The sequence below is a fragment of the Dinoponera quadriceps genome, unplaced genomic scaffold, assembly GCF_001313825.1.
Source record: "Dinoponera quadriceps isolate SergipeBrazil2010 unplaced genomic scaffold, ASM131382v1 scaffold221, whole genome shotgun sequence".
Classification (NCBI taxonomy): domain Eukaryota; kingdom Metazoa; phylum Arthropoda; class Insecta; order Hymenoptera; family Formicidae; genus Dinoponera; species Dinoponera quadriceps.
The window spans coordinates 93,568-104,575 of NW_014554330.1; the positions used below are offsets into that span (position 1 = coordinate 93,568).

General features: G+C 43.5%; 2 protein-coding genes across 4 annotated transcripts; one reads left to right on the plus strand and one right to left on the minus strand.

Annotated features, from left to right (window-relative positions):
• Positions 1 to 6: 6 nt before the first annotated feature.
• LOC106747136 (cytoplasmic FMR1-interacting protein) lies at positions 7 to 6,502 on the minus strand. Its single transcript, XM_014624466.1, has 18 exons — positions 6,293 to 6,502; positions 6,024 to 6,203; positions 5,757 to 5,938; positions 5,144 to 5,668; positions 4,851 to 5,055; positions 4,551 to 4,765; positions 4,263 to 4,393; positions 3,999 to 4,169; positions 3,842 to 3,924; positions 3,467 to 3,535; positions 3,109 to 3,182; positions 2,540 to 2,945; positions 2,244 to 2,443; positions 1,535 to 2,064; positions 1,314 to 1,408; positions 992 to 1,230; positions 578 to 725; positions 7 to 477 (listed from the first exon to the last, which is right to left on the minus strand). The coding sequence occupies exons 1-18, from the start codon at positions 6,500 to 6,502 to the stop codon at positions 259 to 261; spliced, it is 3,882 nt and encodes a 1,293-aa protein (XP_014479952.1). The 3' UTR covers positions 7 to 258.
• A 10-nt stretch (positions 6,503 to 6,512) lies between these two features.
• LOC106747143 (putative neutral sphingomyelinase) lies at positions 6,513 to 10,620 on the plus strand. Of its 3 annotated transcripts, XM_014624486.1 has the most exons (8): positions 6,513 to 7,360; positions 7,436 to 7,498; positions 8,091 to 8,264; positions 8,342 to 8,525; positions 8,777 to 9,103; positions 9,202 to 9,307; positions 9,550 to 9,649; positions 9,727 to 10,620. In XM_014624486.1, exons 2-8 carry the CDS (start codon positions 7,455 to 7,457, stop codon positions 9,875 to 9,877), a joined length of 1,086 nt encoding a protein of 361 aa, XP_014479972.1. In that variant the 5' UTR covers positions 6,513 to 7,360; positions 7,436 to 7,454; the 3' UTR covers positions 9,878 to 10,620. The 3 variants fall into 3 exon arrangements, with proteins under 3 accessions (XP_014479972.1, XP_014479964.1, XP_014479981.1); XM_014624478.1 differs by having other exon boundaries at positions 9,550 to 10,620; XM_014624495.1 differs by lacking the exons at positions 6,513 to 7,360; positions 7,436 to 7,498 and having other exon boundaries at positions 8,098 to 8,187; positions 9,550 to 10,620.
• The last annotated feature ends 388 nt before the right edge of the window (positions 10,621 to 11,008 follow it).

Here is an 11,008-nt window from a genome sequence, read left to right on the forward strand (position 1 = left end):
CCCCCCCAAGTTCCTACAAATTCGCGTAAAAAAAGATGCCCCCGCCGTGTTTTGTTAATTCGTGGCGACTGAATTAACGGACGGGACGGTATAAACGGATACCTCGCGATACGTAAAAGACAATATAAAATATAATCTTTAGCTAGAAATATCTCCTCGTAGGGACGAGAACTGGCTTCGTCGTTCTTATTATAACGTCCTCCCGCTCGAGTCGCATTGACTGCAGTCTTTTTTTCTTTCCCTTTACGATCGCTCGGCTCATTGGTGATTGATTTGACGCAGGTATTCCGGCGCGTGGTAGTGCTGCTGCTGCTGGGCATGCGCCAACGAAGGGTGTATCGGCGGCTGGAAGCAGCGCACGTGCTCGACGCTGGCCGCGTCGCTGTCGCCGCTCTTCAAATACTTGTTCAGCACAGCGAATATTTGCGAATTTAGAACCTGAAATCGTCTTATCCGGTCCACCATCCTCTTCAGATGCTGCGAGATCAAAGACATGGGTGTATCGTTCAGTTCGAGCGCGACGCGAGATAAACCGGTGAAAAGCCTTTCCATGCATCCACACGGTGTGTGTACTCACTATTCCTTTCACATTCTCGTCTTTACCGTCCACACGTTGCACCCGGAGAATGTGGTAACAGAAGTCGAGCGCCTCGAATCGACGTTGCTGGCCTAGGAGAACGATCATGGCGCAACCGGCCCAATGTAAACCCTCGCCGAATAATTCCCTGCGAGAGGAAAGCAATCGTGTGACGGCACTCTCCCGATATATACAGCGGATAAACAAGTACTCTCTACGATTCCCCGGCTTCTTCTGGGATAACTCTACGTCGGAAGAAAATGGGAACGATATTTCTCGGTAAGAACGCTTTGTTGACAGCACTCTCTTCCTTTCCCCCGTTTCCTTTTTTCTTTCATGCAAAATTCCAACTTGAAAAAGATTACACGCGCAGGTACTTTCTCGATCGCATACGCCGTGAATGATTGTACTAACTCGACGGTGAATTCGGTCTCGCCGACGGGGATGCAGTAGACGAATTGAAGCGCGCTCCAGAGCCTGTGGAACTCCGTGCATTCGTCCACGTTCATGACACCGTTCGCCGGCGGCGGGCCGACCCAGATAGGATCGTCCAGGAAGCTCCGTAATCTGCTGAGGACAACCTCGAATATCGACAGACCGCAGCATAAGCGCTCGCGCGTCAGCAAATCGCCCTCTCTGGCGATCATCGCTTGCTGCGGAATCGAGACGGTTATTACGACGCTTGATTTACGTCGGAGAAGATAAGCGGTAGTTCACGCTTTTCACTGTTTCTTACTTTAGCAGTGCCCAACTTCTCCACGTTCGGTACGATCTGCAGAGCCGCGTATTTCGCCTCCAGTCGTTTCTGCTTGGTCTCAGGCTTCTCACCCTCTGAAAACGTTGAACGTAAACGATCCAAGTTGGTCTTAACTCGCTCTATTTCACTCCTGCTAATATTCGATTGGTCGTCCCTCACTTCGAACGATCCGCATCTTTATTGAAAGCGAGAATCCTCACCTTTGCAGTACGGTCTAGGCAGAATATTCTGGAAGGGCGCGGCATGAAGTAAGTCGCAGACCTCCTCCTGCGACAGGGCCTGCTCCATCAGGAGGCAGAACAGGATCGTGTTGCCGAATTCGCGGAAATTGTGAAACAGCTCGGTCTTAGCGTCGGGATATTGCACGATGTCGTTCAACTGAGCGTGGTAATAGCCGAGGACACCGGGAGACCCGTAGTCATATCGCGGAAGCTTGCAGACCTTCGGCATAGCTTCCATCAGAGTTTTCGTGAACTGATGCAAGCTGCCTTGGATCAACGTCTTGACGATCTTCAAGAGTTCCTCCATGACCACAGCTATCCCTTGGTACCCGAGAAGTTTGCATATAGTGCGGAAGTGGTACGGCCCGACGAAGCCTGAATACTGGCCGTACTGTGTGCTATAAGCCAGATTCAGCTGCTTGCTGCCCCAGAGATAGTGATGAGACATCTGCGGAGGCTTGTCTCGATGAACCGGCTGCACGAATTGTATGCCACGGCATCGGACGAATCTGCGAAATGCACGACACGTGATCAGTAACAATAGTAAATTTCACAATGACAATAACTCTTCGTAACGATAAAAGTATGAATAAACGATAATACATAAAACAATGATATAAAAATAATATGATAATAATAACGCACGCGCATATCTATGAAGATGACCGATCGATGATCGCGCGCATACCTGTTAGTGGCAGCGTTGTAACAATAATTCGGCAGGAAGTCGTAGTTCAGTTCCCAGAATACGTGAAGGGTGATTCTTCCGTAGGGAGCTAGGACGTTGTGATTCGCCTCCCTGAACATGGCGTCGTACTCGTCCAACGCCAGCCACTTGCTCAGAAGCTTGTGAGTGAGGCGATTCACTTGCAGCAATCCGTCTAGTTCCTGTCGAGTGTTGCAAAGCGAGCGAAGAGTCAGCGAATGCAGTCGTGAGGAATATTCGAATAGTTTCCGCGAGGGATAATCGCGAGGTGATCTTACTATAACTCCGGTTATATCGCCGGACTCGAATTTGCTGATCGCCAGATCCAGCGACTTCTGCATATCCGCGTTGATACGTTGCGTAATGAGCTTGTTCAGATCGATGCTTCTTCCGAGCAGTTGGACGTGCCTCTGCTTCAACAACGTCTCGTATCTGTTTGCACGCGGATACGGAAGTAAATACGCTCCGAGGGCCACGCACTCCACCCTGAAGCGTTTGTCCAACAGGATACTGGCCGCCAATTGTTTGTAATGCGCGAAGATCTGCTCGCTGAGTTTGTACACGAATTGATCGAAGCACAGATTCACCTCGGCCTCCACCTCGTCGTACAGAAACTGCTTGCGGAATATCGTGAGCGCGTAAAGCGCGCTGTCGTTGTACAAGTCCAGAGGATACAATACGTATCTGGGAGAAATGAACGATATACAATAAGAATCGTCACGTAGTGATAACAAGTCGTAATAATCACGGTCGGACGCGTTGCACAACGTGTATGTTGTTCCGACCTAAGCGATCCGTAAGAACTGCCGTCGCGCGTCTTATCGTTTTGACTCGTGTGAGAACTTACTCCATCATCGACGGTTCCTTGCTTCTCAATATATGGTCGGTCAATATCCACGGCATCGACATTTCGATCGGGAACTGAAACATGTGCATTGATCAGACACTTGGACTTGAAACAACGGACGTCCCTCGCTAAGCGTTGCTTCATTCGAACGTTGGACATCCGCGGTTCGAAGTAAGCCCCGCTTAAGGAGGGATACCCTGTGAACATAGGTGCAACAAACACAGTGTCTCTACGCGGTGTCTTTCTCGCGATATACTATGGCCTGAGAGAGAAAGATTCAGATTAATTCATCTCCAGCATGTTGCAGAACACAAAACACCAGATCTATCAGCCTACGCGGCGGCAAACGAGGAAGTACCTGAATGCGTTTCTCCATGGTGATCAGGTCGCTGCACTCTTCGTTATGCTGGTGACGTACTTGGCATTTCTAGTCATGGAATAAATTACAGAGAGTGCGATTTTCGTAAACAGTCTTCGGTACATAGCGAAAGGGGAAACGTATCCGCAAGCCGGAGCAAAAGTGATTGTACAATTCGCTGTGTGTATGCGAGGTCGATAAACACGTTGTGTGCGCTTTCTTATACGGGACAGTGACTTGTTCGACACAGGGAAGTTACATGATGATCTCGAAATGTGAGGAGAGCAATAGGGGATAAGACGCGACAAGACGGTTCCGAAATTTACGCTGCGCGACGGTGTGTCAACTCAAGAGCGCACCAACGTTCTTGCTTACCTGTATTTTCCTACCCATGGTCATTTCCAGGTAAAATTCTCTGTACCACAGTTGCGACAAGTCGCAACAATTCTGCAGAGACTCTGTAAGAAGAGAAATTACGAGAGTGCCGTACGGTAACTGCGAATCCATGAGCGATATGCAGATATTCACTCACCGCTGAAATTCAGAAGATAACTCCAGTAGAAACTAGTTTTATGGAATTGATCGATCTGAACGAGATATTGGCCGTCAATGTCCTTCCGCAGGGTGCGTTTCCCGCCGCTTTTATCGGCGATCAATGACTCCAGCATGGTTCGCACCATGTAAAGTTGCGTGGAGGACGGACCTGTTTCGCGTTTTTCATCATAATTACTTTTCAAACTCGACTGTGAACCCGACGAGATAAAACGTGAATACATCGTGAAATTGAATGACTCACCGACGTTCCTACGTGGTACCTTAATGCCGAAACCATTGTCCGGGTCCTTTTTGCCCTTTAAAGCGGGATCTCCGAGCGGCTCCACTCCGAAGTGCCAGTCGGCGCAGGTTTCTCTCACGGAAACGATTATACTGCAACAAAGGACGAAAAGAGAGGTGCTTTAAACGCTATTTGAACGTGTAACCGCTGACAGCAACGATATCCATGAAACAAACCAACAAACACTCTGCAAGCACGGGAAAGAAATCAAACTCGCACGATACAGTCAACACAGAATGTACACGCTACCTTCTAATCAGATCCTTTTTATTTTTAATCGCCTTCCTCAAGGGCTCCCGCAACGCGAGTTGCACGAAGTCCTGCAACTCGGCGTATATATTCCTACGTATCGCATCGATAAAAACAGTCTCCATTCGCGCCATCAGTACTTGCAATCCCTTGATCATCGCAATGACTTCTATAAGGGCGAACTTCTCCTCGTCGGAGTAGTTGTAGCGCGTGGCCTGAAATCGAGAAAATAAATAACGTCGCTGGATGAATAAATCCAATGAAATATTTGTTCGGATCGATATCAGGCGAAACGCTCACCCTCTCGTACTCTTCGGCCTCCTGCGGGCATTCCTTGTTCATATGATGATCAGTGGGATGCAGCAGCTTCCAACTGTACAACTCCGTCACGACGCTGGTCCATTGCGAGAGCAACTGTAATCCGCGTAACGCCAGCTCCGCCGTGTCGCGATTTTCCGTGTCGCTCCGGCACTCTTTGTACGTAGTGGTGACTTCGTTGCTGTACCTGGGTGTGCGTAATACAATTGTCAAGCGTGACGTTACGTGAAACAATAGGAAGCCGAGACGTGGTGGCGCGGAGAGAACGGTGTTACCTCGCTAACTCGCTGATGTACTTCACGTGATCCTCTCTAATCTGCGGAAGATGCACCATAAGATCGGCCTGAGGGCTTATGTTGTTCGACGAGGAGGACAACGGCCACCTCGACGCGTCGAAGTGCTTGGAGCGTTTGATGTAGTTGAACGGCGCGATCTGCATGTCTCCGAACAACGGCACCACTTCCAAGTTCTTGAAGATCCTATCGATTCTGTCCAGCTTCAACTTCTTCTTCTGGTCGAGCTTGTTGATGTTGCACAACTCGCTGTCCATTAAGAACAAACCGAAGCCCATCACCTTCACCAACATATGTTTCTCGTTGGGCGTGAGGTACATTTTCGCTTCAAACATGTGAACACAAATATTGACGACGTCCGCGAGCAATTCCTCGTATCCCGCGATCTTCTCTAGATTCTCCTTCACGGTGTCGCGAATTTTGTTCTGTGTTGCCAGAAACATCGACAAATTCTGGGACTCCTGTAGTGTCTGGGAGTCTGACATCACCTTCAAAAATTGCGCGGCTCTGTGGAAAATCAGGGAAAGCGCATTAACAAAGGGCTAAGCGCACGATTGGAGAGAAACGTTGAGGTAGCCTTGCTTCTTCGACTCACCTCCTGTACGTCGAGTAGTCATTTTTCACACTAGATTTCATGTTCTTCAACTCGTCCAATACAGCAAACATATTGATAAATTTCCCCAAGGTCAGTAAATAAGCCTCGGATACAAAATCTTTTCGCTTTTCATGATGACACAATCGCTTGACTTCTCCTGAGAAACGCTCGATCGCTTTTCTCTGAAACGCGAAATATGTATGAATATGAACAACATGAAATGAAGCCAAGGTAATAACAACAATAGGAGATGTGATTAATACTTACTTGGAAATACATAAAATTTAATAACTTATTTACTTCAGGTGCTAATACTTCTACTGTCTTTTCATAGATCTCTACTCTATTTGGCTGCTCGTTAGATTTTGGTTGCGGGATTGCACGTGAACAACATCTCCAAGTGTACAGCATAACAGCGTGTTCCAAACCTTCCTCCAGTAACTCGTTCTAGAATTTTCAAGCAAAACCATTTCATTAATTGTTAATTAAATCAATAAATAGGTATATAGGAGGCAACGCATGGGGAATAGACTGACCAAGCTCGCGTGCACAGTTGCCTCTTCTATGTACTTAGCGATACCAGTTACAAAGCCATTTCTGTCTTCGAAGTTGGTGTCGAAGTTCGCTTGGTACACCACAGAACATGGTTGAGCCTCTATGCAAGGTTGCTCGTCCGGTAGCGTGAATTCATCCAACACATCGACGTTTGACAGGGCGTCCCCCAAAGTGACTTTGTCGGTGGTCATCTCGTCGTCCGTCTTGCGAAACTGTCTCCCCCCGGGCAGAAAAACATACACCGCGCCCCAGGAGGTTAAGTATGCCCGATAGTCGGCCGGATATTATACGTTTCTACTGCTGTGGTTACGTGTTGCGAGCAATCATCGTATCCCGAGGTCGGGATCGTCGGATTCGACGACTGCAAATCACGAGCGAGATTACGGAAGACCGAGAGAGGAAGTGTCAATCGGCGAGTGATTAAGAAGCATTTAGAAGTCACGGACGCTCCTCGAATGACGCACCGTCGCATCAACTTTCGATCACCGTCAATCAATGCGCGAGCCGGTATTCCCTCCGTCGAGTGTCAAAAATCACGAACATAGCGTGTACGTTGCGCGAGAACGCAACGGGATGAAATCAATGAGAGATACATCAGAGGAAACATCATCCGAATGATAAATATCGACGGGAAATCGCATGTTCCGTCCGGTCGGTAAACGATTATCATTTCGAGGTCGATGTTAATATCGATATTCGCGCGAGACACGCCCGTGTTGGTGTTACTAGTGACAAATTCCCTGTCCATCGTGAAGTTAGGTATCTGTTCGTTTTCGCTGCACCGCTGAACTAGTGCAATAAGTTGCAGCGAGACAAGTATATGTTTTCTCACTTCAACTTATTGCACTAGTTCAGCGGTGCAGCGAAAACGAACGGATCTATTGCTCGGTTTCATCATGCGCACCGTGCGCGCATGTTATCGTCAATTGTTAACCGCAGATAAGATCTGATTGTAAAAATGAAGATGTGAAATGTCGGAGAGAGATAAGTTGTTGGTGTCGCTGTGTTTTTGTTAGCCACTCTTATTCATAAGATACTCGGGACAAGAGGCACGTAATTGTCGGAATTGATCGTAATGTAACTGACTCAGAGAGCGTATTTTGTTAAAATTTCTTTGTTAATAGGAACGATACACTCGACATCATGACGAGCGAGACTTCAGCGAATATACTGACGCTAAATTGCTGGTAAGTTGGAAAATTTGTCGTGGCGGAAAATTTAAAACTATTTCAACGCAATCCGTCCTTATCGCCGCAACGATTTTCTTAATTTGTATTCAGTAATTATCTAGATATCACATCTCTCGTTGAAATTTTGTTTGCGTATGTGTTTTAGTATGTAGAATAAGGATATGAAAATAAAAATCCTTACTTGACACTGAAAAAGAATAATAAAATAATGAGCTTTTACGGCAACATTTTGAAGGTTAGGAGACATGTCATTTATCTGACCTGTCATCTGTTTGAGAATGATCACGACCAAATATTAATGATATCATATAATTATGTTATTACATTATATTCATGTGCAGATAATGAAATTTGATAAGACTGGAAAAATTAAGAAATGTCATACATTGTCTGCCCTTCAATAATTATAAATAAATGATGACATGTATCAGAACGAGGAGATATCTTTTTAATTATTATTACCTTCGTGTTCTAATTATTATTACCTTTGTGTTTTATACTCACAATGATATGCAATAATACCAAGTCGCATTCAAAACGGTTCAAATATGTCCTCTAAAAAATTATGCAAACTTTCTGTTTCATTCAGGGGTATACCATATGTTTCGAAACATAGAACAGCACGTATGTCCGCTATTGCAGAGACATGCGCTAGCAGAGAGTATGACATAATTTGCTTACAAGAGGTATGGTCTGAAAGTGATTTTAAGACAATAAAAGCAAAAGTACAGGAAGTATTGCCATATTCACATTACTTTTACAGGTGCACGATCCTATTTACTTTAGATACTTAAGTGATTTACTCTGTTCACTAAGATTCTGTATCTTTTCTTCACACAGCGGCGTCATGGGATCTGGAATATGCATATTGTCACGGTATCCTATCCACGAAGTGATGTTTCACAAATGGCCTTTGAATGGATATGTTCATAAAATACACCATGGTGACTGGTTTGGTGGCAAGGGTGTAGGCCTTTGTAAGATCAAAATTCGTGACATGTTTGTCAACATCTATGTCGTACATGTATGTTTATCCAATGCACTTCTTCATTATTACTTTTGTGATATTGACATACATATATATAAAGTACTATCCTACATATATATATATATATATATGTATTCTATACTATACTATGTACATACTAAAGTATATATATATAAAGTACTATCCACTCATATAATGTAATAGACAGTTTATATGTAGCTTATAATGTACCAATGGAAATCTGTCAAGGATAAATTCGACAGCATCAGTCATTTCTTATTTTGCAGTTGCACGCGGAATATAACAGGGAGAATGATGAATACAAGGCTCACAGAGTGCTGCAGGCATTCGACACTGCCCAATTCGTGAGAATGACCAGCGGTGGCGCGGACGCTGTGATATTAACTGGCGATCTGAATACAGAGCCGCAAGATTTAGCGTACAGAATCATACGTGGCGTTGCCGGCTTAACGGACGCCTGTCCAAATAGCGTGAGTCATATAGGGACCAATGAGTGTGCCAATAACAGTTATACCACTTCGAAGATCGCACGTACAAGACCGGAAGGGAAGCGAATAGATTATATTTTGTATTTAGATTCGAGTGCTATCAAGGTAGGCGGACTGTAACACGTATCGATATCGGCTCTGTTCGGTTAATTCGTCCATCGTACGATGAACAACAATCTTAACAATTACGCAACAATTTGCAGGCTGAAATCACAAACTACGAATTACCTTTGCCAAATCGTGTGCCGTATAAGGACTTCAGTTATTCGGATCATGAGGCCGTCACGGCTACGCTCAAGTTCACCAGCGGTAAGTGGCACATTTCTGAATATTCAGTATACATTATTTCCAGTGTCCGATCGAAATTTCAGTTTCTGTTATTTTCGGCTAAAAATAAGAGTTTCGGTTTCTAACCAAAATTGAAAGAGAAACCGAATGTTCTGTTTTGGCTGAAACTGAAAAAAAAAGTAGTTTCGGTCGGTCGCTGATTATTTTTCTATATATCTTCTATATATCTAGTAATATATGCAGCCATAAATGTACAATCGTAGGTGAACATACTGTAAAGGATTTCGATGTAACGGACTCTTTGAAAGAGGCAAAGGGAGTTTGCGAGACCGCATTGAAAAGCGTGCAACGCCAACGTTTCTGGTATCTATTGTCGTGTTGTATATTGTTCATTCCATTAATTTGGTCCCTCGGGCTGAATTGCATAAACACTTCCATAGGTATAGATATCGGTTTGAATATACTACGGGTTTTTTTAACTGCGATATTTTGCTACACAATGTTCATGAGTTCGATATGGAACAGTGTGGAGAAGAACGCTTTGAAAGCGGGATGTTTAGCTATAGAGATCTACTTGACGAAGTTGAATAGCGATCGAATGCCAAATTCGCGTGACAAGGTGGATACTTCTGAAAAGCAATGATCAATGTACTGACGTTTGAACTTGATTGACGGGCTCAGAGACAATATCGCGATATTAAGAAAAAAAAAAGTTACTTGCGTATCCTCTCTTTGATATAAATCTTCTCTGATATATTTCTTTGACTTGTGTGTTCTCTACAGCGTATGTAAAAGAAGCTTCATTTAAATTACAAAGAGACGATGTTTCCTTGGTTTTACATTTATATATTGAATTTAAGTTGCGTAAAATTCACGATTTTATTAAATGAATAAAGATTTGATAATTAAGACAAATCAAGCTTGGCGTTAAAAAAAAGAAAATGTAAATCAAGGCCTAAGCTGTAAAGCCGTGTGATGTGAACGGTACTCAATGTCTCCTTCAAGTCGCTCATTATTAACGAAAAAGGCATTGTGACGTTCTGGATATGAATCTAGAAATAGACACAATAACGATAGTATTATGATATCGATTGACCAATTCACAAGAACTGCGCATATCATTTCACGCCTGTCAACGATATACATATATTACGGCAAAATACCTATTCGTGTACGTATGTACGTATGTACGTTTAATACGTAATAATTCGAGGAAATCGAAGTTTCGTCCAGTTTTCAAATCCAATTTTTCACGCTTTATCGCGTACCGTTTTATACAAATTATGCTTTGTATTTCAATATCGAAATTAATAAAGTACAACATTGAATAAGCATTTGCTGTACACATCTATATTGGTAGGCTTGTGTAAAACTCCCCACAATATACATATTTGATATTCTTTAATACTCTGTGTATTACATATTTTATTATATTATAGTACAATCGTATAAACGACGATTATTGCCTTTAAAATCTCCTACGACCATATACATACACCTGGAATGTCTTTTAGTACAAATGTATTCAAATACATCAGATATATTAGTTTTATATGGTCTTTATGCACATGTATAATTTCTCCTACTAAATGATTATATACAATATAGATATGTAGAGTACATATACATATATATATATATATGTATATATATAGGAGGCTTCTATAATATATATTTATATAAATACTGACATAATACATAAATACATATTATATATATATA

Excerpts from the sequence above, each read along its gene's own strand:
- LOC106747136 (XM_014624466.1), bottom strand. The coding sequence starts at position 6,502 with ATGACCACCGACAAAGTCACTTTGGGGGACGCCCTGTCAAACGTCGAT. Across the intron at positions 4,394-4,550 it reads AAAAAGGATCTGATTAGAAG|TATAATCGTTTCCGTGAGAG; the intron begins GTAGCGTGTACA and ends CCTTTGTTGCAG. Across the intron at positions 726-991 it reads GAGACCGAATTCACCGTCGA|GGAATTATTCGGCGAGGGTT; the intron begins GTTAGTACAATC and ends TTCCTCTCGCAG.
- LOC106747143 (XM_014624478.1), top strand. The coding sequence starts at position 7,455 with ATGACGAGCGAGACTTCAGCGAATATACTGACGCTAAATTGCTG. Across the intron at positions 9,104-9,201 it reads TAGATTCGAGTGCTATCAAG|GCTGAAATCACAAACTACGA; the intron begins GTAGGCGGACTG and ends AACAATTTGCAG. Across the intron at positions 9,308-9,549 it reads TACGCTCAAGTTCACCAGCG|GTGAACATACTGTAAAGGAT; the intron begins GTAAGTGGCACA and ends GTACAATCGTAG.